Source organism: Neoarthrinium moseri (assembly GCF_022829205.1).
Source record: "Neoarthrinium moseri strain CBS 164.80 chromosome Unknown scaffold43_Wmoseri_CBS_16480, whole genome shotgun sequence".
NCBI classification, from domain to species: Eukaryota; Fungi; Ascomycota; class Sordariomycetes; order Amphisphaeriales; family Apiosporaceae; genus Neoarthrinium; species Neoarthrinium moseri.
The window spans coordinates 70,260-97,365 of record NW_026055157.1 but is presented as its reverse complement, the minus strand read 5'-3'; the positions used below and the strand labels follow the sequence as shown (position 1 = coordinate 97,365).

Sequence of the window (27,106 nt, the reverse complement as noted above, 5' to 3'; positions counted from 1 at the left end):
ACCGCTCAGCGTATACCAAACCCTGGGCTTACCCAAAGGCTCACTCATTTTTCACTACTTCGGAGAATATCCGGGAACTCGGAGGACGTTAGGTTGGAAATGGGGTATCAATTAAGTCAAAGAGGGAGTGCCTGCCTATAGCAGCTATGTCGGCTAGCAAGGCTTTCCGTCCTGCGCGCCCACGTTCACTTCTCGGATTTGCGTTTCTTCTTGCCCTTGAGCAGCTCTCTCTTCTCCTTCTTGCGGGTCTCCTTGTCCAAGCTGCCGATGACCTTGCTCTCCTTACCACAAGGCCACTTTTCGAAAGCCGCCGCCTCTTGCTCCTCTGTCCACTCCTGGGGCAGGACAGCGAAGACCAGGTAGGACGTGTGAGTCTTGATTTCGGGTTCTGTCCTGTGTACCAGACGGCCCATCATGAAGGACGGCACAGATGGCGCATTATCGGACGGCGGTTCTGCCGCCGCCTCCCGACCTGCACCATTCGTCTCGGCCGCCGAAGCCTCGACGCTGTCGTTCATTTCCACATCGTCATCGTTCGCCGATTTGGCGGCCTTTTGGTTGCGGCCGTGAAACTCCTTGAACCTGCCTTCGACCTCTCTCAGGCGGTTGACGGCCTCGGCCACGTCGTAGGGAGATTGATTTGAACCCCGATCACCGGGCATGTTCAAGCCAACGCGCTCGCGCAGAACGCCAATGCGCTTGTGTGCAACCTCGACCATCTCAATCTCCATCCAGCCAAGCCTCCGCATGGCATCGACGGTGCGGGTGACCTGTTCAATGCATGGCGAAAAGGTACATAGATGCACCGCCCGATCTGACCGTAAAGGAGATACCCAAGGCTGGTCTTGCCCGTTCACGGTCTCTGTGGCTGGCCTATGCCTCGACAAATGCGGCAAGGCCTTCCACGGCGCGGGTAGATCCAAGAAGACACAATCGGCCTCGGGGCTCTCGCCATTCACCAGAAAACCGTCATTGTAAACATCCCGGTGCGTGATCTGTACCAAGTCGGACAAGTCATGAGCTTTGACCTCCTTCTCCATGGCCTGGAAACGGGCCTCGTTGAATTCAAAACTGTAGACCTTTCCCTTCCTATCCTCTGCGGCCGTAGGGTAGCCATTGTACACGGCGCGGACCGAGGCATGGGTGAAACTGCCACTGCCAGCGCCAGCCTCGATGATCCTCATGCCCGGGCGGGCCCGTATTCGGTGTAATATGTAGCTGTAGTCGGGGGTGTAGACGACTTGAGTGCGGTGAGGCAGACTCATTGTCCATATCTCGGGCGTTGGCGGGAGGACATGGACGAAGCCACTGGCGGCCGTGGCGGGTTTCTTCGCCGAGGCAGCCTCCTCGGTGTCGTTGCTGGGTTCGTCGGTGTCGTCGCGGACCTTGCGTTTCCTGCCCCTCGAGCCCGTGTCGACGACGGATGCACGAATCTGAGAGCCCCATGGCTGGCCGATGAGGGTTGAATGCGGGAACGAGCCGAACCTCGTGTTGATCACGGTGCCTTCTGCGTAGCCATTGACTTCACCAACGGTGTCGTCGAGGATGGCCGGGACGAGGTTGTCGCGGGACAGGTGAACGATGGCCAGAGAGCCGGCCTTTGTGGTCTGGCCAGGGTTGAGGAAGGGGGAGGGCTTCGTCATCGTGGCGGGGCCGCGTACTCGGGCAGAGTATATCTCGAGGCCTGCTGCTGGATTTGAGGCTCCAATGGAGACAGGGTGCTACTGTAGGTCCCTCGATGCTCTCTCAACGCTGTCCTGGCGGCTCTACCCAAGTAGGTGGACGCTCCAAAAATTTCAGACGAGGCTGGAGGTCAGGTCGGATGCGGGGAGGTCTTAGTGGCACTCATCCCACCACGCCGTGCTGTGTCGTAGCTTGGTGCGGCGAATCACGGGCTCTGCAGGACCCCTGCTCTGCCGGGGATCTGCAAGGCTACAGTGGGCTCGACGCAGCGATTGTGCGAGTCTCGGGTGCCAAATTTAGGCCTTGTGGCTTTTTCTTGGGGGCCCTGGGGGGGCCATGGGGTCCCTGGGAAATGTGCAGCTGCCCGTCCCGCACCGGTGGGTGACTGTAGCAGCTCCAGCCTGCGGTGACTCAAAAGGAACATCTGCATAGCGATCGATGCCGCTTCCCGCGAGCTGACTCTCCTTCGTTTGCGTTTCCGGTATATGACACGTTTCCTCGCTCTCTTGCCTCCGGGGCTCTCTTCTCTTCCCGTTCTTACTTGATGAATCTGCTGCTGTTCCGGTTCGTCAAGCACCCGGTCCCATTCCCTCGAGCCCGACCCCGACCCCGAGCCCGTCTGCCGCACATCGCGAAAAGAGGCATCGCAGCCCTCTCCACCATGGAGTCCATCAAGCTGCACAACTCGCTGAAGCCCGGCGCCGCGGTCCCCTTCACGCCCATTGAGCCCGGCAAGATCAAGTGGTATGCTTGCGGCCCGACCGTCTACGACCAGAGCCATCTGGGCCACGCGCGCAACTATGTGTCCACCGACATCATCCGTCGCATCCTGCAGCACTACTTTGGCTTCAAGGTCAACTTTGTCATGAACATTACCGACATAGACGACAAGGTGCGCGCGCCCACATACCCGCTTGTCCCTCTGAGCTCTCCCTGCTCTACGCGACACCACTGACAGATGTAAAACCAGATCATTATCAAGGCCAGGAGACAGCGCCTGCTCGATCTTGAAAAGAAAAAGGGCCACTCCCAAGAGCAGGTTGCAGAGCTCGCCAACGCCGCCTTCCACGCCTACGCCAAGAGCAACCTCCCCCTGCTGATCGACCCGGAAGGGCCCCAGCTAGACATTCAGAACTACATACCAAGGAGAGATGCTGCCTATGGCAAGGTTCTGGCGGGGGGCACCCTGTCAGGCGAGGGAAAGCCAGGCGACGACGAGGCCAAATTGAAGATGCATATCAGCAACATGACCCAGGCAGTCATTGCCATCAGCAAGAACAGCGTCTTCGGCATGGCCGACGAGATTTTGCTCCCTTACCTGGACTCCCTGTACAAGGAGACGATCGACACGAGCGACCAGACCATGTTCACCGACTTGACCCAGTACATGGAGCGTGAATTCACCGACGACATGGACAGGCTAAATGTCATGAGACCCGACGTTGTAACCCGGGTTACGGAATACGTTCCCCAGATCGTCAGCTTCGTGGAGCGCTTGGTGCAGAAGGGCTTCGCATATGATGCCGAAGGCAGCGTCTACTTCGATATTGCCGCCTTCGAGAAGGCCGGCAACCCATATGCCCGACTAAGGCCTGACAGTCGGAATGACAAGGTCCTGCAGGAAGACGGTGAAGGATCACTCTCCAAGAACCTAGGAGGCAAGAAGAGCCCGGGTGACTTCGCCCTGTGGAAGAGCAGCAAAGCGGGCGAGCCTTACTGGCCCTCTCCCTGGGGCAACGGACGTCCAGGCTGGCACATTGAGTGCTCGGTCATGGCTTCAGACGTCCTGGGGTCTCAGATGGATATCCACTCTGGCGGCATTGATCTTGCCTTCCCTCACCACGACAACGAGCTCGCACAGAGCGAGGCCTACTACTGCCAAGGCGGTCATGAGCACCACTGGGTGAATTCCTTCTTGCACATGGGACACTTGTCCATCAGCGGTTCCAAGATGTCCAAGTCCTTGAAGAACTTCCAAACTATCAAGGATGCCCTCGCGTCGACCTACACAGCTCGTAACATGAGAATCGTCTTCCTGATGGGCCGTTGGAATGACGGTGTTGAGATATCTCCTGACATGAGGGCGGCAGCAGACAGCTGGGAAAGTACCGTCAACGTAAGTACATCTGCACTCGATTAATTGCGCCTTGATAGAACCCGAGACTGACAACACCAGAACTTTTTCATAAATACAAAGTCTCTGATTTATGAGGCCAGCGGCTCAGCCTCAGCAATCGATGGGCAGCTTAAGGATCTTACTCTCAGCGACAAGCCGGCTGAGGGCTTGTCTACCGACCTGGAACAGGCCAAGAAGGACACCGAGGCTGCGCTCACCAACTCATTTGATACCCCTCAGGTGATGCGCATCATCCTTGAACTCGTTCGCAAGGCGAATATCCACATTGGCGAGCACAAGTCCGACCTAGATCTGAAGTCGGTCGAAGCTATCGCCAGATGGGTCACCAAGATTGTGGGCATTCTGGGTCTTGATGCAAATGCCCGGCCACCATATGACGGCCTGGGCTGGGTTTCCGCTGAAGCTGCAGCAAACCTTGAGCCCTCAATAGCTGTGGCTCCATACAAGGCCGTCTATGAAGCCGTGACAAAAGACGTCAAGGCTCTCGACCTGCCTGGTGCAGAAGCAGTATCGCAGCTTCTTTCACAATCTCCCGATTCGGAGTTCGATACTCTAGCAAAGTCCGGCAACCGCGATCCCGAACAACTTGCTCTTCCTTACTTGCGCGGTGTCTCGAAGCTCCGTGACGAGCTCCGTCGTATTGCACCAACCGCATCTGCTGAGACCAAGAAGTCCATCTTAGCACTAAGCGACCGCATACGGGACTTCGACCTCACCAACCTCGGAGTATACCTTGACGACAGGCCCGATAACCAGCCTTCTCTCATCAAGTTCATCCCAACAGCCGAGCTTGTTGCAGCACGTGAGGAGAAGGTAGCTCAGGCTGCCGAGAAAGCCAGAGCAAAGGAGGAGGCGCGGTTGGCCCGGGAGCGCGCCGACGCAGAAAAGTGGGAGAAGGCCAAGGTCAAGCCGGAGGAGATGTACAAGTCCGGCGAGGCAGCAGATAAGTACAGTGAATGGGACGCAGAGGGTATGCCCACCAAGATGAAGGATGGCAGCGAAATCCCGAAGAGCCAAACGAAGAAGTTGAAGAAGGACTGGGATAGGCAAAAGAAGGCGTATGGCGAATGGCTGACCAAGTTCGGGGGTGGCGCGGCTTAGTCAACAATCTGGGAAGGAAGTAAAACAAAACAAAATGTCAGGCGTCATCTTCTCTCCTTTTAGTGAGAGTTCCAGATAGAACAGCGATATAGAGCGATCTTGGCTGGAATATGCTGAATGGCAAAAACGGTTATGGTCTGCGGCAGCGTGTCCGTCTATCTGGAGTGACACGTCTGATCCACAATCCTCCTACACAGCACTCGGCCGTCCGCAGCACCACACCCGCAAGATGGTCTACAAGGACATCGCAGTATCCCGTCAAAAGGGGCAACTTGAGATCTATGATAACCATGCATTAACACTACAGGTCAATCGCACACATGTCACCTATTTCTGGTGGATGAGGCTGACGTCTGGGGGTAAGGTGTAATTCTCCTGGGCTGTCCCATGAACTGTCCCATCAAATACCTTTCCTACTTTTTCACGGCTAGCAAACTCAGTCACCAAAAGCTGAATTGTCACAAACACACTAAAGAGAAGTGGTGCAGAGAAGCTGGAAACAGCAACCGAAGCAAAATTGAAATCATACTGTGATACGCCGTGCTTCAGTATCGATAGATGAGGTTACCTGGAATTCTACCGAAGTTACAACAATGTGTCCAGTTTAAGCCTGAGCTGTGGTGGTCCTGGTAATATCTAGGATGCGAGTTGGCTTGCTGGTTATCCAGGAGCCCAATCTACCTGTGTGGCGCCCCGTTGTATCCAAAATCATCCAGTTTGGTGCGGTTTTAGATGCCTTAGGAACCTGTTTTCACAAAAGCAGCTCACTCCGGTGAAGAAACACATATATAAATATATATAAAAGCGGGTCTCTCATCAAACTCCCAATGCTCGCCTGACAGGTTCTCGTTCCATGTGCGTCTCCTGCATAAACTACATAGCTGGATTTATTGGAACGACACTTCGAATATTGATGAACCGAACTGTCTCGCACGTCTTGTTGTCATCTTCACCACGATGGGCGGTCGAGCATTTTCTGATAGTCCTCTGTGCCTGAAGACTCCTAGGATGCCGCCGGATATCTATCGTCACATGCGCGATAAGTGCCATGCTGCTCTCAGACAACGATTTCTCGTGGTTGCCTCACCTATCGAAAGCCCAGAAAAATACGATTATGGAGACGTTGACATCTTTGTTACTTGGGATGTCATTGGAACACCGCTTGGTGGGTTCGAGGATATCACACAGCTGCTAGGAGCCACACATGCTAAGACGAAGGGTCTGGTCAACACCAGCGCCCAATTTGCCGTTCCTGTGAGTTCACTTCCTTCCTATTCTAGCGGAGGGTGATGAAGTCCCTCGAACCTTGGCTCGTGAATATCTGAGAACAAGGCGCGTTCCGCTAAACTAGGAATGTAGTGGCCAATCCATTTGGACGAGACCAACGAGCAGGCCCCTGAACCAGAGTACCGCCATGTACAGATCGACTTGCACGTATGCGATACGCTAGAAGACTTCCACTGGGGGCTGTTCTTCTACGCACATGGGGATCTGTTCTCCATGCTCCGCGTCATGATGCGCCCCTATAATCTTACCGTCACGGTCAAAGGGTTGTACCTACAGATTCGCGAGATGGTTCATAATAAGCCTAAAGTTTTGATCACCAAAGACCCTGAGAAGGCTCTACGCTTGCTGGGGTATGACCCAGATGGGCAAGAATGGGAGAGGGAGTTCAGCAGCTTGGATGAGCTTTTCGTGTACACAACCAAATGCCGGTTCTTCCGCGGCTTCCAGGGCACGAACTTCGAGTGGTCGGATCAGCAGATACTAGCGTTTCGTCCTATTTTCAGAGCATGGATCCGTGACTTCGTGCCCACGTGCAAAGGCCGGTGCTGGGGCACAACGATGTCTGCGGAGGCAGTCCGCGACGAAGCCCTGGAGAAGTTCCCTTCTGCTCGCATGGAGTACCACGAGCTTATAATCAAACACGAAAAGCAGAAGGACCTCTTCACCCGCGTGATCAAGCCTAATGTCCCCGCGAACGACTACGGCCTGCTGTGGCGAGCCATCGCAGCCCGAGCCTTAAGAGAAATCATTATGAACGAGGATTACAGCTTAGAAATCAAGCCGCTGAAGCCGCTAAAGTCATGCGACGGGCTTTTCATCGAGACAGAAGTCGAAGCATTTGTGTCTGACACATGGCAGCAGGTAGGCGAGGCAGCTTGGGAGAGACATTATGGCGACAACGGACGGTATGACCAAGCCCTTGATAAAGCGGTCAGGTTGGAATGCGAAGAGGACGAAGAAGAGTGCGATAATATCTGCCCTCAGGAGATATTTGAGGTGTGCTACGAAGAAGTCGAGTGGTGACTTGAAATGGAATTCATGCCGAACCTATCTGACTTAAACGACTGAGGATGTTAGAAAGAATTATATGATCTGCTGTGTATATTCCACAAGGCAGTTACGAGCAGGCTCCGCATTCTTACTCTTGTCATAGACGTCACAAGTTACGTAAAAACTGCACAGTCGGTCGTGACAGGTTGTGGATAGGTTCAGTGATCGCTGTAATCGGCGAAAACTGTGGTTCGGCCGATGAGGCGGAGCGCTCCGGAGCCTAGGCGATTCACGGCGCGGGTCCGTCGGCGATGTCGGTCGGCGTTGATAAGAATACCCCAGTAGTATTTCTATGCTCAGTCATCGCGCTGTGATCATCTGAGTCCTCTTAAGTGTTTTCAGGAAGGGCATTGAGACAAAGTTTCTACTTGCGTCTACTGACAGGTCTTGACGATTGCGGTCGATAACACCAAACCTCTCCACCAGTCGACGATGCCTGAGCCCGCCACATCCCTCAGCCGAGACAAGGCCTTGATCTTTATCCCAGAAGACCCTCGTCCGGAATGGACGTCGAAGCTTCAAGTCAAATATCCGGGTATCCAAATCAGATGGCACAGATCAATTGACGAGAACGGCGCTTTGGTTTCTTATGAACATCTCCCTGGCGAGGTATGGGATGATCTGACGGTGTTGTGTGCTTTTGCGCCACCTCCAGCTAAATATTTGAGGAATGTCCGATTCGTCCAATTGACATCTGCTGGTGCTGATAAATGGATGCAACACGAGACTTACAAGGATCACCGCGTCATCTTTTGTACTACGAATGGAATCCATCCGTGAGTAACATTGCCGGCCAACACAGTGCTGACGAGCATGCATGGACTGATGGAACATTATTATGCAGTCCACAGATTGCAGAATGGGTAATCGGCACCTGGATATCCCACCAGCATCACTTCTCCCGATACGAATCCCAAATGCGACGTGGGTATTGGGAGCCGCCATACTCATCAAGAGTGCAGGATTCCACAAGAGCTCGGATGTAAGTTTCCTCTTCTCGCATTCCTTCCATGTACTCGAAACTAACCGCTAATAGGGGAATACTGGGTTATGGAGCAATAGGCAGACAGTGTGCACGACTAGCTAATGCGATGGGGATGGACGTGTACGCATACACGCGGACGGAGAAGACGACGGCAGAATCCCGCAAAGACGACAGCTACTGCGTGTCGGGAACCGGTGACCCTGACGGTTTAATACCATCAAAGTGGTTTCATGGCGCATCGCGGGACGAGGTTGACACTTTTCTTGGCCAGAATCTCGACATACTGGTCATCAGTCTGCCACTTACGGAGTCGACTCGTGGCATAATTTCCCATAAGCAATTCGAAATCCTCAGCGTAAACAAGACGTTCGTCTGCAACATAGCGAGAGGTGGGCATATAGACCAGGAAGCTTTGATCCGAGCCCTGGAGACGGGGCAGATCCGTGGTGCCGCGCTAGATGTCACCGACCCGGAACCGTTGCCAAGGGATCATCCACTGTGGAAAGCTCCGAATTTGTTGATTACACCGTAAGTGGCTTACCCTGAAGCAACAGAGGCTTACTGTATCTGTTTTGCATCGAGTGCCGTCTACTTTCTGACTTACATCTACAGACATGTGAGCTGGCTGAGTGATTACTACTGGGACCGGATTCTGGACATTCTGGAGATAAACCTAGAGAATTTGGCTGAGAATAAGGCTCTGATAAACGTCGTGAATCGTCAGCACCACTACTAGAGTACTATGTAGACCCGGCTAGGTTTGGCAGACGAATATTGGAAAGCCTTTAGATCCTCAGTGTAGTGCAGGAACAGGAAAGTGGGGAGTCGTTGAGTTTGTTCTAGACTATATATTCTGACTCGTCTGGTAGCAAGTGCCCAAATAGGGGGTCAATTGAGTCCTGAAAGCTTGTTACTCGATGCCACACCAAAATGATTAATCATCTAGGCCCAAAGTCTGCTGCTATGCAGGTTGAAAGCTGGGTGGTGGGAACTCTCCTGTCAAAACTCGTTGCCTTCGACGAGTTAACCTTGATACGATTGGCGTACAGTCCTTCGGGACTTCTATGCCAGCTCTATCAAAGATGAAGTTCAATGTCGAAAGACTCCTCAATAGTCTAGGCCACAAAGTAGAGCTATTGAGCCGTAGTTATCAAGTCAACCCGACTTTCCGTCCGCCCCCATGAAGAAAAAGCTGAGAACGGAAAGCTCCAGGTTCGACATAGCAAACGGCTTGAAGATGACGAATTCTTAGGCCGTAAGGGATGCATATTGTCGGAGGCGGGCCGCCCTGGAGGTTCTAGACGGGACTCGTTTCCGTCCATAGCCGCCAGTAGTTGTACACTTAGCGCCTGGGAAAGCATGCATTCTCGATGATGAGCTCCAGATAGCTCAGCCATGTGCCGATCGCCAAAGTCTAATTCGGGCAAGCTAGCACCGCATCGGGGATGAACTGCTTCCGGGGTCTTGGATCGCCAGTACGAAACCTGACTCGTGAAAACTTTATTGCCCTCGAGGTCTCGAGTTACATCATATTGTACATGGGGTTAGATCTTTCCAATTGGCTGGTTCTGGTGTCTAGTGCCAAAGGCTTTTCAACAGATCCCCAGCCGTGCGCAAGAGATACTCCTCCTTTTTCGCTGCCGGATGGTCAATGCACGCCTTCCACAAGCGCTCATACAGCCTGAGATTTTGCTCGATTGATTGCGAAAACCGTCAGTGTCACGAACAGGATGTCTTTTTGGTAATAAATCCACTCTCTCACCATCGTGGTCTTACACTGGCCGTCCCAGTTTTTGGGGTTCCACTTCGTTTGTATACAATCCTTCAGCGCTGTGTTTAGCGGCTTCCATTGGTGCGCAGTAAGCATCTAGTCAACGGAGACGTCTCGCTGAGTGTTGCACGACCTCCCTGCCTCGAGTGGTCATCACTATAGAGGTTACATTTCCAAGACGACGAGCCTACGAGGGGACAGAAGTGGTAGGGGGTAGGAGGGAGCGTTACGATCATTCGAATCTCCCTTACGATGGACGGCGGTACGGAGGGGGCATTACCTCAGAAGAAAGACGGCTTCCTCATTCCACCATGGTATGAGTATCAAACGCCAAACCTTTACGATCTGAACATTGCGAGTATCATATGGGGCTTCTCCCTCGCATGTGCCGTCTTTACCCTGAAAAAGGCAATTCGGCAAAGCTGGAGGTCATATAAGAGGGGAAAAATACGGAACCCATACATTGTCATGGTCTGGGCTGAGTGGACAGTCTGTGTCGTTATATCCGTCGTCGTCTGGCTTTTCTTGAGCCCAAGTTCGAGTGTACTGCCGAGCTTTTGGTTGTATTTCGGCCTCCGTAAGTCAGGGCGCTTTTGACACAATATTATCGCACTCGCTAACTGTCCACTCGAGTGTGTCTTTGGGTAATCCAGATCCAATGTATTCTCCAGATCATTATCAACCGTGTGCGGCTTTTGATGACAGATCAGAGGAGGGCTGATCACCTCAAATGGACTGTTGCCATCTTTATTGGTCTCATCAACATCAGCGTTTTCATCATTTGGATACCTGCTCGGCTTCAGATATCTCAGAAGTGGATCGGGATCAACAACTGGTGGGACCGCGTCGAGAAGGCACTATTCGGCGCCGTCGACATTGGTCTCAATCTATACTTTGTATACCTGATACGTTCGAGACTTATCGCCAATGGGTTGACGAAGTACCAGAAGCTTTTCCGCTTCAACATGATGATGAGTTTCATCTCAATGTCTTTGGACGTAAGACATATCTACGGCGTCTGACAAGCAAGAGCAATTAACTGACCAACTCTGAAGGTTCTTCTAATAGGAGTCATGTCGCTGCCGAGCAATACTATTTACCTCCAATTCCACCCATTGGTATACCTTGTCAAGCTGCACATCGAGATGAACATTGCCGAGCTTATCGTAAAAGTGGTGAAAGCGACCAACCACCTGAATGAATACGGAACCGAGAGGCAAGGCGTGCACATAACACCCCCAGGCGGCGGCGCTCACCCTTCGCACAGGTTGGCAGGAGGCAACATACATCGGTCTAGTGGTAAAAAGGTGACCCCCTTAAGCGGGGATCTAGAGGACTGGGATACCCCTAGCGGGTCGGGAAACAAGAGTCGTGCAGAAGAAGAAGCCTTCGATCAGGGTCCCCTCATGGAAGATGGCGGGGGCGGTCAAGGAGACGATCACACAATCAACTGTGCCGACGAAGGGGTAGCTCAGTGTGAAGAGACGGCGGTGGAGGCACCCGGCGACAAGTCCGAAGGCAACTCGAATTGCACTTCGACAAACGTTCTTGCGTCCAAAGAGTAGGGAATTTTCCACTAAGGAGCATACGATGATTGGGAAGTTACATACAAGCGTAGCGTAGCATTATGTTTATTTGATTCAACAGGCACGGAAATATGTCTTCTAGAGCACAAGAGATTGACTGATCCGCCAGGCTTCCAACCCAGGTCATGATTGTGGTTAGTCCGCTTGAAAGGGGGCTCCAGTTCATAAGTACTCAGCTGATGAGACATCTAGCGACGTGTCAGGAGTATTAAACCTGTATTTTTGCGCCAGGGAAGTCTTCTTGGTGCTCGTGAGCTACTGATACTATACCCATTGAAATGCCTCTAAAGTCAGCGAAGAATTCCTGCAAAATATTCACACGGGCCTAGAATGATTGGAACTTGTGACGTCGCCATAGTTCATCGGGGAAGATTTTGCTTGAGTCACTAACACTTGGTGAGCCTGGCGTACGATGAGGCATCACAAATCTACCTCGAAAGCGAGTATCGTAGCTAAACAGCAAGCTACGTTGGGACCACATGCGTAGCTGCCAAAGTTCTCGGATCTCGCAGCTGCACAAATCGCCCAAATTCCCAGGCCCTTCGAAGTTTGCAAGTACACCCCGCTCAGAACTTCGTCACGCGGCAATTAATTAAATTTTCGTCCTACGCTTAGCAATGCCCTAGGTCGAACAAACATTCCTCGACTCGTCACACCCGCAGCAGTGATGATAGTGGTTGAGTTACTTTCTGCTCATGTGTGACCTATCTGGGAGGCCAACGATCATCTCAAGTTGGATCACATCAGGATTGGCCCCGTCGGTGACAGGTCCAGAGAGTTCAGCGCTACAACAAGGTCCATCGAAGTCCAGCATGGAATACTGTCAAGATGGCCTCAGTTCAGGCCCCAAACCTGCTCGACCAACCTCTCCTGTGCCCCACCACCATGATACGAAGCTTCAGAAGACAGACGATACTGCGAACATTGTTGAAATGTTGGACAAGCAGTCCAGCGATACTCCTCACATTACCAACTAGATGGCCCTTCGTGTGGAATCATATTGCGTAGATGACCTCGCCAAAAATGGTTTACTACCAAGAGATTTACCTTGAACAAGAAGACGATGGGCTGTGGAAACTACAAACTCCGCTTCCGAAAAAGCTGGAGGTACCTTTGGACCGCACCATGGACACCATCGTGGACCAGGGTTTTTGCCATCCAATACACACCCGTAAGGGGTTGCGAGAGCGGCTCAATATTTCTGCAAAGCCAAAGAGTGGATTCACGCCAAAAAGGCCACACAAGAATACCCAGAGGAATGCAGAAGCACCTTACAAGACGGTGGTTAGATCTAAAAAAGCAAGCACTCCAGACCCTGATTTCATTAAGCAAATCTTTCGCACCCAGAAAACCCTTGGGCTGCTACAGCACGAAGGCTTGTACTCACGTAATAGGCTTTCGAGCGACGGGGACTATGTACAGTGACAGTGAGACAGCTCACCAGCTGTTTCGAAATGCCGGCTTGGCTCCAAAAGACGAGAGTGAACAGCAGACAAAACTCATCAAGCAGATATGCCGCCACGCCGAGGTCCGCAAGTTCTTCGTGACCACAGGGTGGCATCAGCCTCAAATTCCGCTCATCGTATTCGTGAAGGCCCTGCCGAACCCAACAGAACAGCTTCAAGCCTTCAAGAAGGGAGTGGCATCGCGTGAACTAGAATCATGAAGGGATATCGCCCAACTAGTCTCGGCTCTTGGAAAAATCCGACAAGCTAATACGGGTACTTGTGGCCTTATGGACAAGCGTGATCATCACCAATGTCTTGCTGAGAGGAGTCTGGTATGCATCGCAGAATGCTATTGCGGTTTGCCTTGCATTGATGGTGATATATACGATTCGGTTTTTGCCGCCTCGGTCCATGACCGCTCTAAATGACTGTGGATTGAGAAGGTAAATTGGTATACAATAATTTAGGTACCTTACTTTGCACCCCTTGGACAGGCTCTTTTTCTCGGGTGTGTGTTCGTATGCGGATTCGAGGAAGCTTATGGCATCGAAGGACCGGCATAATCTGCCCGAACTAACTAGTCTAGTCAGACGGTGGGGAGAAGTTATACTCGAAAAGCGTGGAAACGATTATTTGGAGACATTTGCCCAGCTTATGGTCTCGAACTTGCCTGTCAAGTTCTGGAAGTTCTGCGAGGGAACCATCGATCCTGGTGATACCACCCAGCGAGACCTACTAAACTGTGTGAAGTCTCGCCATGGCGTGGACAAGTGAAGCAGGGATCTTTGGTTGGAACGGGCGGCGAGGACACACGTACGCCCTCGACTTACAATAGCTCAGGGCCCAGCAGCGGCTAGGTTGACAAATTATTCCGTAACACGCTGCGTATCTGGTGAGAAATTCAGAGATACAGTGTATCAAGCATGCGTTTCTTAGCTAAACACGACGCACGTAGCACATGTTGCAAAGACCTCACTTGGATAGCTTTCGATTCTGGCAACGATTCTGACAACGTTTAAAGTCATTCGACTGTAGTGCAAGTATAATATAAGAAGTCGTGCATTGGAACTGTGGCATGATGTAGCGTTTCAAATTGAACGACACGTGCTTTGAGCACAATGCCTTTATTCTTTGGATTACCAGCGCCCTAGCATCCTGTTCTGGTATGTCGAAAGCCGAACTGTAACCTGTATATTGGCCGCTCCGACGATGGAGCAGGGTTCCAGTTTGCCTCGTTCCCTATTTCTTCATAGCAGCATAGAGTTCAAGGGCCACCAATAAGGCCGCCTATTCACAACAAGAAAGTGTGCAAGGTGACGGACATTGATTCGAAACCCTCACCGACCTTGAATGCTGGGGACTACAATCTTCACGCAAGGAACGGCGTCATTAAGTGAAAAGAACAATGTGCCGCTGTCTTCTAGATAACAGTAAGTACCCAGATGCAACGTGCCGCGTTCGGACAAGGTATGCGACGTAGTCGATCGTGTCGGGAACGCCGTAACTACAGTGAAGATGTCATATCTGTTACACTTTCAAACATTAAAAAGAGCATCCTGAGTTTGCCTTCCAGGATAGCGTGATGAGTCCGTTTGCAGCCGGAACACACATAGTGTCACCAAATGAAAGAGATATGCAAAGCAAGTAATCAGTGTCCGTTGGTATTGTTGATAGCCCCGTCGGCTGTCCCATTCTACGGAAATAGGAAAGCCCAAGCACCGTTGGACAAGGTCTATACCATAGATATATAGATATGAGTAAGCGATATATTTAGTAACAGAGTAGGTGGCAGGTAGTTAGAGCGGACAGACGGGGGGATTGCCGGAAGCTTGATGCTCTTGCTGTTTGTTCAAGATGGATGGGCAGCACGTTGAGTACACGTGTGGTTGGCATGCAGAACTCCAAACGTCGCCGGCATTTGATTACCCGTAGGGCCCTTGACGACGATCAAATTTAGAGACCGGGCGAGTCCCATAAAAGTGTGCCCCAGAGGTCTGGTTCTGGTCTGGACACCGTCGCAAGCGTTTGCTAGGGTATTCCGTACATGGTTAGCGGTCTGTCAGTCCCCCCAGCTTAGTTACCAGTCGCCTAGAGACGGCAGGCGATGAGAGAAGAGAAAAGAGAGCGCCAGGCGCTGACGGACGCGACCCATGGCGACCACTGTGGCCGATGTATCCGTGCTACCATGTGGGTGGACGTCGACGTAACGTGGACGTGGATTGTGGCCGTGGCCGTGCACCGCCACCGGCTGTGCCCCTCCCCCCGATGCCTCCCCTATCCAAACGACATGGGACCAACGACCAACGACGAACGTCCGTTCTGGTCCTCAGCTATTTACGAGTTAGTGCACTCCGCGGTTTACGTTAGTGCATGCAGGTCTTCTGTCTGGGTCTTGTTGTCAGCAAATCTTCGTAATCTTGTTTCAACGCGTCAGATGCGTCGGTATCCAGCAAACTTGGCGATGAGGTAGTCGTGGTTGCAGTCAACACCTGTCGCTCATTTCCGGGCTACCCAGTTGGATTCTTTTGGACCTTGTTCCGCTGGCTTGCCTGCTTGATGGATGAGGACTCCCCCAGAAGCCCTTCACCCTCTTTACGATCGACGAATATGGCCCGGCGCTGGGCTCGCAAGGTGGAACGCTATTGCTGCGCATGCCTGACCTACTTTCCCCTGGCCTTCGTCTACGGACTCACGACATGGGCTGTATGGGTAATCGTCAGGATTGGCGGTGCCAGAAACAAAGTTAACTGGATAGGTAAGTTGGGAGAATTGTAGGGTCCAATGTCAGCATCGCCCGTACTAATGGGTTCGTCCGCCAGGCACGAAATCCTCCATTGGCGGTGTCCTGCTCTATGCGCTGCTCAACTGGTGCTATACCACGGCCGTCTTTACCGACCCGGGCAGCACGACGAATGCCTACGGCTACTCGACACTCCCTACGAACGAACCGCCGAATGCGACATCCTTCACCGTCAAGTCTAATGGCGAGATGCGCTTCTGCAAGAAGTGCCAGGCCCGGAAGCCGGATCGCGCGCACCACTGCAGCACCTGCCGAAGATGTGTTCTGAAGATGGACCACCACTGCCCTTGGCTCGCCACCTGCATTGGTCTGCGCAACCATAAGGCTTTCCTCCTGTTCCTCATATATACGACCTTGTTCTGTTTCTACGCTTTCGCCGTCTCGGGCTCCTGGGTGTACTCAGAGCTGGTGGCCCAGACTCAATATGTCGACTCATTCCTACCCGTCAACTACATCATGTTGGCTGTCATCTCAGGTATTATCGGCCTGGTCGTAGGCGCATTTACCGTTTGGCACATATTGCTTGCCAGCCGGGGTCAGACCACCATCGAATGTCTCGAGAAGACTAGATACCTGGGGCCATTGCGGAAGCAGATGCAGCACCAATTTGTTGCGCAACACAACGGGGAGGGTGTACCGCTTCCCAAGTACGGACAGCAGTTGTTGGATATTCACGCGAACGCGCTTCCTGGCGTTACCCGACCGGAGGAAGGAGAGGTTCGCATCAGCGTCGACGGCGGCCACGAGGACCGCATGCCCCCTAATATGTCGTACGAAGATATGGAGAGACAACGGGCCAGACGGCGGTATGAAGAATATCTAGATGAGCAGGATTCGGAAAAGCTCCCAAATGCGTTCGACCTTGGTGCAAAGAGGAACTTGCTGCACTTGTTCGGTCCTTCTGCTCTTCTCTGGTTCTTTCCCATCATCAACACAAGTGGAAATGGTTGGTCGTGGGAGGCGAGTCCAAAATGGGAACAGGCCCGAGAAAGGCTAGCCCGCGAGCGCGATGAGCAAAGACAAAGGGAGCAGGCAGCGGGCTGGGGAAACGAGACGCCTCAGTTCGTCCGAAGCCCTGCGTACGCCCCTGAAGACGTGGGCGTGACCAGACAGTTTCTGGCGTCGCCAGTGCCCTCAGCCGGCCGGCGGACACCTTCAAAGGCCGATCGAGTACTAGGCCGTGATCCTAACCTGTATGCAGATGAGCCATCGACATCAGTATCCATGAGGAAGCTGACCCCTCACGGGGTCGAGATGGATGATGACTATGACACGAGCAGTGATGAGGACCAGGCGGCGGCAGAACACAGAGCCATGAACGTGGTTACCAACGGTCGCTGGGCAAGGAATGGTGCGAGCGGCCTCCTAAGAAAGCCTACAAACTCGAGGCTCTCCCCGACGAGTGCGTCAGCACAGCACGACGACGAGGTAGACTGAAATGTTATCATATTGTAGTATCAGGAATGGAATTCGTTCGTCTTTGCTTTGGGTCTTTTCGTCGAATTCTACGTCGCGGAGCTTATGCATGGTACGCGGCGTTTACAATGTGTTCATGGCTTCATGGACTATGGCCGGGTTTTTGGAGACAACAACAACGCTTTGATTGCAAGCGTGGCGAGATGAAATTCGAGAAGCGATTAGAGGATTCATTGCACGTTTGGATTTGCTCAGGCAACATGGGATCTGAATAGAGATACGAAGCTTTTATACGTAAATAATACTCAAACGGTCCACGTGCTTTTCTATTATTGTGATATTATTTGATTTCGATATTACTTTATATCTGATACAAGCCAACTACTGGTGGTGACTGTCATGTCTGCCGAGGCTGAGCGCGCTATTTTGGTATTCTCTTCATGGTTCATTACGGGAAGGTGGCTTACCCCTGTCCGTTTATACCACTCCTGATCCAGCTTCATGAAGACTCTAGTCACTTACAGAACGATGTGGTGCATGTTTGTCACCTGGCACGCCTTCCTGATTTCGGTGCTCGCTGACAATGATTGCTGCGCTTTGCCAAATGACAGGACCGAAACTAGAGAGCGTATTTCGTGTTTGAGTGGGAAGTGTGAGAACTATCGACCACTTTGCGCGCTCATGGACTTGGCACCTGATGAGGCAATTATTGCAATGCCACCGCCTTCGTGGTTAGGAGAAAGAGGCATCGCTTTAGAGCCTGGTCAAAGTCATTGGAAGATAATATCACGGCATCTCTACATGAATAATGGGCGACAAATGTTGTCAGGGCCCACGAGAGCATCTCTATTTATTCAACCTTAAGGGGTTACCCGCATCCTGGCTTGATCAGCGTCTAGATGCGACTTCGGGTCCTTATTCTGCGCACAGTGCATAGGAGCCTCATCTTGAGAAGATACATTTTTTGACCGCCAAGCCCAACTCGCCCACAATGCCACGCGATAGAATAGGCAGCTATCCCTGAGGTCCTACCACTCAACACCATGTTGCACGCAGAACGGAGCCTTCTCCCAGACGGACTTGAGTCGCCGACGAGGTGGTTTCGGCTGTCGCGAGACCCAGCGAGATCCAATCGGCCACCAGTCTCAGGTATACCAAAACGAACCTTGCCGCAACAAGCGCTTCTTCGTCGAGATCATGAGTCGTGCTCCCTGCGCTGCGCATGTCACGCCCCGAATCCTGCGGACCCAGCCCTGCGTATCGCCTTCGGGTTGGCTCGCGGCAAGTGGGCCCTCGCTGGGCTGTACGATGTATGCATGCCATGCAATGCAACAGCCTCCGTCTGTATGCAATTTGTGGAGAAAGGACAACAGCACAGTAGACGTGCGGCCCCGTTTCCCTCGAGGGCAGAGGGAAATTGGAAGGGAAAGAAGAATGTTGTGGATTCCCTCATTAATCGCTTCGCAATATCTTTGTTGCCGATAGCATAGCGCAAAACATGCTATCAAGGTCCCAAGGGAATGGTGGCCGCCAATCGAGAAAGTTTTGCGAGTCTATAAAAAGGTCTCGGATCCTGTACGAGGACAGCGTCGTCAGCCATAAACTGCATGCGGGAAGGGTACCGTTGGCGATAGATACCCATGACTACACACCCCCCCGTGTCGAGTCACCAGATAGAAGCTTCCTGAAGTTTAAGTCGGCTGCTAAATTTCAGCACTATGCTGGAGCCACGTAGCCGTTGCAGGGCAGATCAGTGCCTTCGGGGACCCTGGGGCCGTTGTGATGTTACATTATCCTGTAAGTGCCCCGTATTCCTGACTCACTTGTCATGAGTTGTCCTGAACAATGGTGGATAGCCTGTGGACTCTATGAGTACGAAATGCATGACGTGTCCCAGATCCGCATGCCTACGAGAGACCGTAAAGAGGCCGACTGATCATCGGATCTTGGCATGTCGAGCCTTGGTTTTCTGTTTTGCTGGTAAAGAGTCAGTTTGAATGATTATTCCTCGCCGCATGTGTGAAAGAGACTATGAAACTACAATAAATATGTGATGGGCTTATTTCTTCAATCACAGGTCTACTAGTACCACGACGTTGAGGGCAGTGGTGATCACGTGTTCCCCTTAACTACGGAAACCGAAAGTACTCTAAGTCAACAGCATTCGAAGAATGGGGAAAGATTGGTAAAAATTCCGCGTAGCACAACATCTGAAACCATGATTATTTGAAATTGCGTGATGGAGTAGATATGCTTTGCAAGCATGGCCAGATGATCGGCCCACAGGTTCAGTCCAATTTGGCTTTGCGTGACAGCACATTGTACCGCTACTTACTTCTCAGAACGATACATTCAGCTACCTGTCTTATACCAAGGTAGCCGCAAGGCGTACCTTGACTGCAGAGCGCTTCAAGCTGCCAAGACTGAGACAAACAAACTACCTTTGCCGTATTGGAACCCTGTCACCTGACACGGCACGCCTCAACAAACACTCAAACTCTGGCCAGGTAGATAGGGCAATAGAGGCGCAATAATCTCATGGAATTCAGGCCCCTGTATGCTAGTTGTGAGCGTGTGGCGCCAAAGCTCTTGAGCAATACCTCATCGAACTCGGCTGCTGCAAGTACCCGTGAGCAGCTTGCCCTCCGATTGCGCAATCTGCCGGAGCATCTACATCTGGCTTCCCATGATAGCTCCGTTGCAGTCGAGCTAATGTAAAGAGGTAACGGAAGCGGCTGTACACCTCACAAGGCGTCCGAAGTGTTCCAGGTGCCTCACAGAAAATCAAACAGTCTTGAAGCACATGTCTGGGGGTCAACTCTGTTCACGGCCGAAAGCTAGCTGGTGATCGAACCAGAAATATCAGACTACACAGAAAAGAGGGGAAAGCGTTTTCAAAATATGCTCTCGTTGCGTTCCTGTCTGTTAATCCACCAAACAGCTGTCATTGCGGCGAGGCGGACGCCAGGCGGCCAGGTACCACGGCCGCCCGGCAGACAGCAGGGGGGATATTGCAGGGCCCGCTGAACACTGCAGAGTGCCGAAATCTATGTGTGTGTCATCATGTGTTTCTCAGTGCAGCCAAAACTGTCTCTTGGGCCGCGCGCAAGTAAGGGCGGGCGGGTCCCATGAGACGTGCATAACAAGGCGAGAGAATACAGAAGTCGGAACTCCGCCCGACAACAAGCGGAGGAATTTTTTCCTCAACTCGAAGTCCCGCCTGACTGGGCAAACAGGGCTGCTGCGAGCCACGAGGCCAGCTGATGCTTGCTATCGCCCCAATTGCGTGTAAGTACGACCACGCCAGACGTATACACTGAGGCTCACGTGCAGGAGTAACACACGCCAGGAAGGAAATGAAGCGTTTGGTACTTGCGGAAGGACAATGCGATCAATTGAGTTGTCACTAGGACAAAATGTATTCGTCATTGAATTTTTCCTACATGGGCGGCTTTGTAAACAAAGCTCAGCCCAATTTAAGACGAACGTCGGCAGCCACCTCCCGAATACTAGCAGTCCGTAAGTAAGCGGTCTCGGGTTGACGGCTTGTTCGGCAGGGTTTGCTATCAGTTGCAACGACGTTGGACGGATCGGGCTTGGCTACTCCGGCATCCTGCATGACGGTGGCAGGTGACTGGGAGCTGGGGGCCGTGCCAACGTGCCTAATCGTCAAAAGAGTTGCAGCAGAAGATGATAGCGCCACCTCGCGTAAGGTATCAAGTCAGATTGACGCGAGTATAGCTGCAGCTCATTCCTGGTCCAGCCCCGTCTGGGGGCAGGATCTAGCCTTGCATGTTGCTGACTGCCGGAAGAGGGCGCAGCACAGAGCTATCAGGCGGTCAGTCGATAAGTTCCATTATCGCTAACAGATGCCCTGACAATGGGAGACTCAATTGATATTTGACTCGTCGATTTCCTAATTAGGTGCACCTGACGAAAAGGGAAGATTGGTCTTGTAACACAAGCCATATCAAGACCGAAGCTAGGAAGCAGTCATGATATACTGCTGAGTCAGATAGGGGAGGCTCTGCGGAGGTCAGGCGACTGCCGGCCGAAACGCGGCTGCGAGCATGATGGTGACATCGATTCAATGTCCGTGTATGAGATCCAGATGTCGGGCTACAGCTTTCTAGCAAGTCCTACTATGGGCTGCAGCAAAAATACGGTCACATTTCCATATATTAATCGACCCAATTATTTCGAGCGCCCTCTACTGGGGTTGCTTTAGCAAAGATATCATGATGGCTCAATTTGCGCTTGCATACCTGGTGCCGCTGTCGTTATGATGCCTTTAGTACATGAACGCACAAAGTGTCCCGACGTAACAGGGGCGCTGCGTAAGCTCGCTGATAGTACCACTGCAACTCCCCCTGGACACGCACAAGGGTTCTCCCACATGGGCTTGGGTTCTGCTGATCATGACCTCTTACATTAGCGATATCATTTGAATGGTAGTCAAGCTCCCTGCCCCTGTTGAATGGACCGCCGGGTCCATAGGGCTGTCAGTCAAGTTTACGAAGTACCGGGTACGAAACTATACCACTGTGGATACCAGAAGTAACTGCTCGCATCACAATGCACCCGCCCGATCATCCCGGATCCTAAGTCAGCGCAAAGCCTGCAGCTGTTGCGAACGAGGCGAGCAAGTGCTCTAGCTAGCGTCGCTATGTGACCTATCAACTTGGACTGCGTTATTCCGTGGCTTACTTTGCAGAAGGCTGACGGACATTAGACCTCGACAGATACTCCAAGGAGTCAGCGTGAAGATCCCAATGTTGTGCACTGGCCAGTTGGCCAGTCACCTGATACGTCTTGAAGTTCCGTACAGATGTCATGGTGGAAGAGCCTTCTGACTGCTGTCATTTCGTGTAATGAGGTGGTAGCAATGTCGCTTCAGGGCGTAAACCTCGTCGATTGATGCCGGTAGCATTTCGGGAATGGCCAGTGACGACCAGTCATGTATGACAGAGGTCAACACTTGCAGCTCAAGGAGGCTGCCCTCGGTGAGGATTGGTCCACCTCACCGGGCAGTGTGCCATGTCTCCAAATAGTACCGAGACTGTGCTGGCAATTCTGCCCACAAACAGCCACGTGCAGGTAACCATTTCCCACACCTTGCAGTGTTTCAACACTTTCAAAGGCCGAGGCATCTGCACTAGGACCTTGGAGGCTACGCTGAGAACCCGCAGAATCTCCTGGAGCCTCTGGGAGGGTGCCAGGGCAGCTGCATATCGAAACCGGTGTGTCTGATCCGGGCTACGCCTAGGTAATATCAGAACCTCTCAGTGGCCAGAATACCAGCTGGCTGGGCTGAGTGGCTCGATGCTGGGAACCCAGACACTTGCATTCCCACGATCAGAGATCGTGCCTTTCCCCATGGGCGGCTGCTTCCGTGGACATGGTTCCCCATAAAGAGATCGCGACACCAAATCGCCGGGACTGCTGATGAGGCCAGGCCGAACAAGACCCCTACCCACGTGGCCGAGAGGAGGGGCACGAAAATATGATACATCATATGCAGTCCCAAGACCCAGAGGCTTCGCCCCAAGGTCGTATATGCGAGCAATATTGAGGATTCAATTCAGACATTCCCAAAGAGCGCCATTGGTTCGTTGGGCCCTGTTAATTCGTGTCAGTGGCGCGATCGATCAAACTTGGATGATGAAGGATTGTTTGCGTGTAACTCGCAAGTCGGGCCGGCATGTCTAGGAATTGGACAAGCAAACTGCCGTATTGAACCTTGAAATTGCTTGCGCGAGACTGATTCCCCTACTGCTGTCACTGACTGAGCACCCACCACAACCTAGCGCTTGTCTTTTTTTCCAAGTCAGATCAGGCCACTGAGGCTCAGAATAGCAGCGGCCAACATTTCGGTCCCGTGGCAGGTTTCAGAAACATTGTCCCCTCAGGGTCGCTGGAGACGTTCCCGCTGTGCAAAGCCTCACTTGTCAAATGGACTGGCTCCAGGAATCGCTTCCCCGGATGGGATAATCGTTGCTTGCATCGGACGCCAGTGCTATGCATGTAAATTGGCAGCACTATTAATATGTTTAGCTTTCTTGAAACGTAGAAATCCCACAAAAGAAGAGCAAAACAACCAACGGCGCGACGGCGGCGCGGAGGAGTGGCTATGCAATGTCCATAATCCCGGCCCACACGGGGCAGCAGCGACAAGGAAGAAGCAAATCCCCCGATGGATCCGATGGATCCGACACGATGGTAGGCGGCCCAGTTTTTCTGCGGAGATTTGCTGGGATGCTACAGCAGATGGAAGGATTCTAGAAAGGCGAATGCCTGGCGGCGGGCGACAGCCAAGCATCGACTTTGCGTTGTACTCCGTTTGCGCTTCGCCAACACACACGGCCTGTTTCCAGTTGTTCTGGAAATGATCGTGCTCGTCTTGGCAATACCCGTGTCATGATGCGAAATCGTTTGACAATTGCCGAACACCCAGAGGGCGAAGGCTGATGCAGAGTTGCAAGAAGGGGTAACATAGAGTATAATACCGGCATGATATGAGCCAAATCTTGAGGACATGTGAATTCCAAGTCTATTGCGTGCCGATCCAACCTCTTATGGCTTCTAAAACCCCACAACATGCCTCCTAACTAGCGACCAAGAATCGAGGTTCAGGTGTCTTGTCAAGGAGCTCAACCTCTCTCGATTCACTGCAGGCAGGCCACCCAACCATCTTGCGTGTGGGGAATGCACACACCCAGAGTTCACACGTGGACGTATGGTCCCTGTTGGGGAGCTGCAGCCCACACGAGGAAAACCTTGGCCTGCCCATTCTCTATCTGCATGGCAATCCAGTGCTTCAGATGGCATTTCTGTTAGCCACCGAGCCGTAGGCACTGCACTTCTGACTACAAGGTACTATGTACTCACTCGTTCTTCCCCCTCTCTTGCGCTCCCTCGGTAGGCAGACACTAGCCTGATGACCCCTATTCTACCTCGAGATAAATCCTCACCCAAGATACGTATTTGCTGTACGTGTCATGCCAGCCATGAAACGTAGCTTCTCCACATCCGTCATTTCGTAGTCCCAATGCGCGGCATTCGGATCGTCTTCCTGTTCCCCACAATGTAAATAAGCTGCGAGAAATGATGTGCATATTGTCAAAGCGTCAGATTGATTAGGGTTCCCCTGGCGAGCCTCTGGCGAACTTACGGGGAAAGAAAAGACGAGCAAAATTTCTCGAGAGTCTACAGGCATTGGAGTCTATCATGCCCCTAGAAATTGCTGGTAGCTCTCCCAAGGGAACGCCCAGGATACCTCAGCATGCAAGCGTGCTGCGTGGAGGTGACGACCCCCCATAGGCCATGTAGGCCAGACATTAGTGCCGGCCGTACCTCCTCCTGGTTCGTCCAAGCTGCCCAACTTCCCCTCTCAACCTAAGGACTGAGGGATGACTTTGTACTGTGTAGGGCAACGGACAGAGACCTTGCTATGGACGGTTACGCGTATCAAAGAAAACCACGTGATTCTTTCTCTTTCTCTCACACGACGGACTTCCCTGTCGAGCTTGCGTAACAGATGGGTAAGAGATGCAGCCAGAGCGTTGTGTCAGTCCAGTGGCTTGCCGAAAGCCACCGTGGTGGCCCCAACCCTCAGATGATAGGCGATAGACTTCCAGCCCATCCTGGTTTCCTCGGTCGGCGGCAGGCTACCGATGATCCCCCTCCGCGAGCAGAACGGGGCAGAGGAACACAAGACCCTTTTGCCAGAGTGGGAGACTCTGCAGAAAGCATCCATAACGAGGGGAAAACCCACGCGAGTGTGACGACATAGGGCAGGTTGACTGGGTCTGAGTGCCTGAGACCCATCAGCAAGGCCCTAAGCTCTCCATGAATTTTCTGTATTAGGCAAGTCTTGAGCCCGCAAGTGGAGCCAAATCTGGTGGTTTTGGATTCTAACGTTCGGAACTTCATATCAGAGGTCTGCACGTCGAAGCGCGGCTGTTCAAGGGACGGGATCAACATTGGCTCCTGCCGCCCTTTGCGCCTCGAATGGTAAGTTGCAGCGCACGTGGTAGATTGATATGCACTCAAATGTAAGGAGGGAAATGAGTCGTTCAGGAGGGGCTGATCCTGTACTTATCCAGCAGACGGCCACCGCATCGGATAGATCATTTGTGACAGCTGTCCATCGAAGCCCAACTTAGAGGTTAAATCGTAGGACCCTCTCAACCGTGCAGGAGATCTACCGTATATGCTGTGGTACCGGATTCGATACCCGCGAAGTAAGGGGCTGACGGGCAATGCATTTTGGCAACGTTTGATTTGAGTGTGATATCTCCGTGGATAGGGAGCTGCAGGCTGTACATTATCCCATCTAGGATCGGACCACCTACGGAGTATACATCTAAAGAGATCATCGTGCCCGCTTGCAGCAGCGGCTGCGATTTCGTTATGTTGCACCGCAACACCGGGCACTCCCGCTGCGTAGCCTCAGCCACGCGGGTATTATGTACTCTTTGGTACATGGAAGGCGCTAAGAAACCATCGCAAAACCTGGATGGTATCATTGCATCAAAATACTCTGCAGTTTGGGGGGAAGAGGTTGCTCTCGTCGCTGATAATGCTTGATATCTATTAGCTCTATTACCATAGGCTGGATCAAGGAGCGTATTCCAAAACGTGGGCGTTAGCCAGCAAAGGGGTCGTGCCATCGTCTCTCAGCCCGTAAGGCCCGTGAGTACTGCGCGGCGAACACACGACAAGGCGTTCCAATGTTATTCGACATTAAAGGAGATTTCGCTGATTAGTGCGTTGAATGCCAGTCTGTTGTGTCTCACTCAGACCGTGTGTTCCCGTGAGCATCTGGTTCAAACTCACAGGCCAATTTGGACCACCCTGGGGACCCCCATCCCCATTACATAACTCCTATCTCAGTGGAGGTTATCAGCGGAGCGGAGGTAGAGGATTGTTCTGAGCGGAAGGGTCGAGATATGCATAATGACGCTGTAAGTCATGTCGGGCCTAGGACTTGCGGCATATTTGATATATTGGGCATGCATCGCGTGCAACAGTACTCATTGGTGAGAACACAGGGCAGCAAGGGCCTCGAGGATATAGGCTTGCTGTTTGCTATAGCTGTGGTGAATCGCATGACTAATATGAGTGAGGCTCTCAATTGGTTGCGGGGTTGTTCGGGGCTACATCCGTAAAGCAATTGGGTGCCACCTTGCTGGCAGCTTGCAGGCTGACAACCTCGCACAACTGCTGTGGGATGGACGCCTTTGTTTGTTTGATAACGTATCAGGACTGTCCTTGACTGAGACGCACGGAGTGTGGGAGGATCTTTGACTCTGCCCCTCCGGAAGTCACCGGCTGGATGGTATCGTCTCATCACCGACCCCCTGGTCTCCTCTCATCGACGCAGCTCCGAAGAGCGAGCTAGAAGATTTTGGCCTCCCGCTGGTTCGGGAACATTCAAAATGGATATCCGATTGCAACACAGATAAGCGGCATTATACGTAGGAATCTAATACGGCCGCATGTCTTGGTTGGTTACATGCCCGCCGAGAAACCCCTGATCGAATGCTGGCTGCCCTGGCATGAGGGACATGTCTTAAACGAGCAAAAAGCGTCCTCGTGACACTATCCCCTGGCCTGCTTCCGGCTGGCCGCCCAATGGACGGCGGCCTTGCACCAATCAGCATCCATCAGAGTTACAGAAACGTGCAAAAGACGACTCTTGCTGCGGCTTCCTATTCGTCTCAACATGTCCAGGGGTAGAATGCTAATAAGGTCAACAGCTGGCCGCATCAGCTCCATTTGGCGCGTATTCTGCTGAGACGCCGCAACGTTCAAGAGTGATTCACAGTGTTGTCACCTTG

General features: G+C 52.4%; 7 protein-coding genes across 7 annotated transcripts; 6 read left to right on the top strand and 1 right to left on the bottom strand.

Annotated features, from left to right (window-relative positions):
• Nucleotides 1–185: 185 nt before the first annotated feature.
• On the bottom strand, nt 186–1,643 carry JN550_009413 (uncharacterized protein; the record flags this gene model as incomplete). The annotated part of the gene is made up of 1 exon (XM_049321483.1): nt 186–1,643. One exon carries the CDS (start codon nt 1,641–1,643, stop codon nt 186–188), a length of 1,458 nt encoding a protein of 485 aa, XP_049168568.1.
• Nucleotides 1,644–2,344: 701 nt separating this feature from the next.
• JN550_009412 (uncharacterized protein) lies at nt 2,345–4,921 on the top strand (the record flags this gene model as incomplete). Its single annotated transcript, XM_049321482.1, has 3 exons — nt 2,345–2,575; nt 2,654–3,799; nt 3,860–4,921. 3 exons carry the CDS (start codon nt 2,345–2,347, stop codon nt 4,919–4,921), a joined length of 2,439 nt encoding a protein of 812 aa, XP_049168567.1.
• Nucleotides 4,922–5,878: 957 nt separating this feature from the next.
• On the top strand, nt 5,879–7,231 carry JN550_009411 (uncharacterized protein; the record flags this gene model as incomplete). The annotated part of the gene is made up of 2 exons (XM_049321480.1): nt 5,879–6,175; nt 6,281–7,231. The coding sequence occupies 2 exons, from the start codon at nt 5,879–5,881 to the stop codon at nt 7,229–7,231; spliced, it is 1,248 nt and encodes a 415-aa protein (XP_049168566.1).
• Nucleotides 7,232–7,690: 459 nt separating this feature from the next.
• Nucleotides 7,691–8,979, top strand: JN550_009410 (uncharacterized protein; the record flags this gene model as incomplete). The annotated part of the gene is made up of 4 exons (XM_049321479.1): nt 7,691–8,034; nt 8,103–8,240; nt 8,295–8,771; nt 8,856–8,979. 4 exons carry the CDS (start codon nt 7,691–7,693, stop codon nt 8,977–8,979), a joined length of 1,083 nt encoding a protein of 360 aa, XP_049168565.1.
• Nucleotides 8,980–10,266: 1,287 nt separating this feature from the next.
• JN550_009409 (uncharacterized protein) lies at nt 10,267–11,579 on the top strand (the record flags this gene model as incomplete). Its single annotated transcript, XM_049321478.1, has 3 exons — nt 10,267–10,591; nt 10,648–11,012; nt 11,070–11,579. 3 exons carry the CDS (start codon nt 10,267–10,269, stop codon nt 11,577–11,579), a joined length of 1,200 nt encoding a protein of 399 aa, XP_049168564.1.
• A 1,044-nt stretch (nt 11,580–12,623) lies between these two features.
• Nucleotides 12,624–13,266, top strand: JN550_009408 (uncharacterized protein; the record flags this gene model as incomplete). The annotated part of the gene is made up of 2 exons (XM_049321477.1): nt 12,624–12,771; nt 12,995–13,266. The coding sequence occupies 2 exons, from the start codon at nt 12,624–12,626 to the stop codon at nt 13,264–13,266; spliced, it is 420 nt and encodes a 139-aa protein (XP_049168563.1).
• A 2,389-nt stretch (nt 13,267–15,655) lies between these two features.
• Nucleotides 15,656–17,285, top strand: JN550_009407 (uncharacterized protein; the record flags this gene model as incomplete). The annotated part of the gene is made up of 2 exons (XM_049321476.1): nt 15,656–15,803; nt 15,868–17,285. The coding sequence occupies 2 exons, from the start codon at nt 15,656–15,658 to the stop codon at nt 17,283–17,285; spliced, it is 1,566 nt and encodes a 521-aa protein (XP_049168562.1).
• Between the last annotated feature and the right edge of the window lie 9,821 nt (nt 17,286–27,106).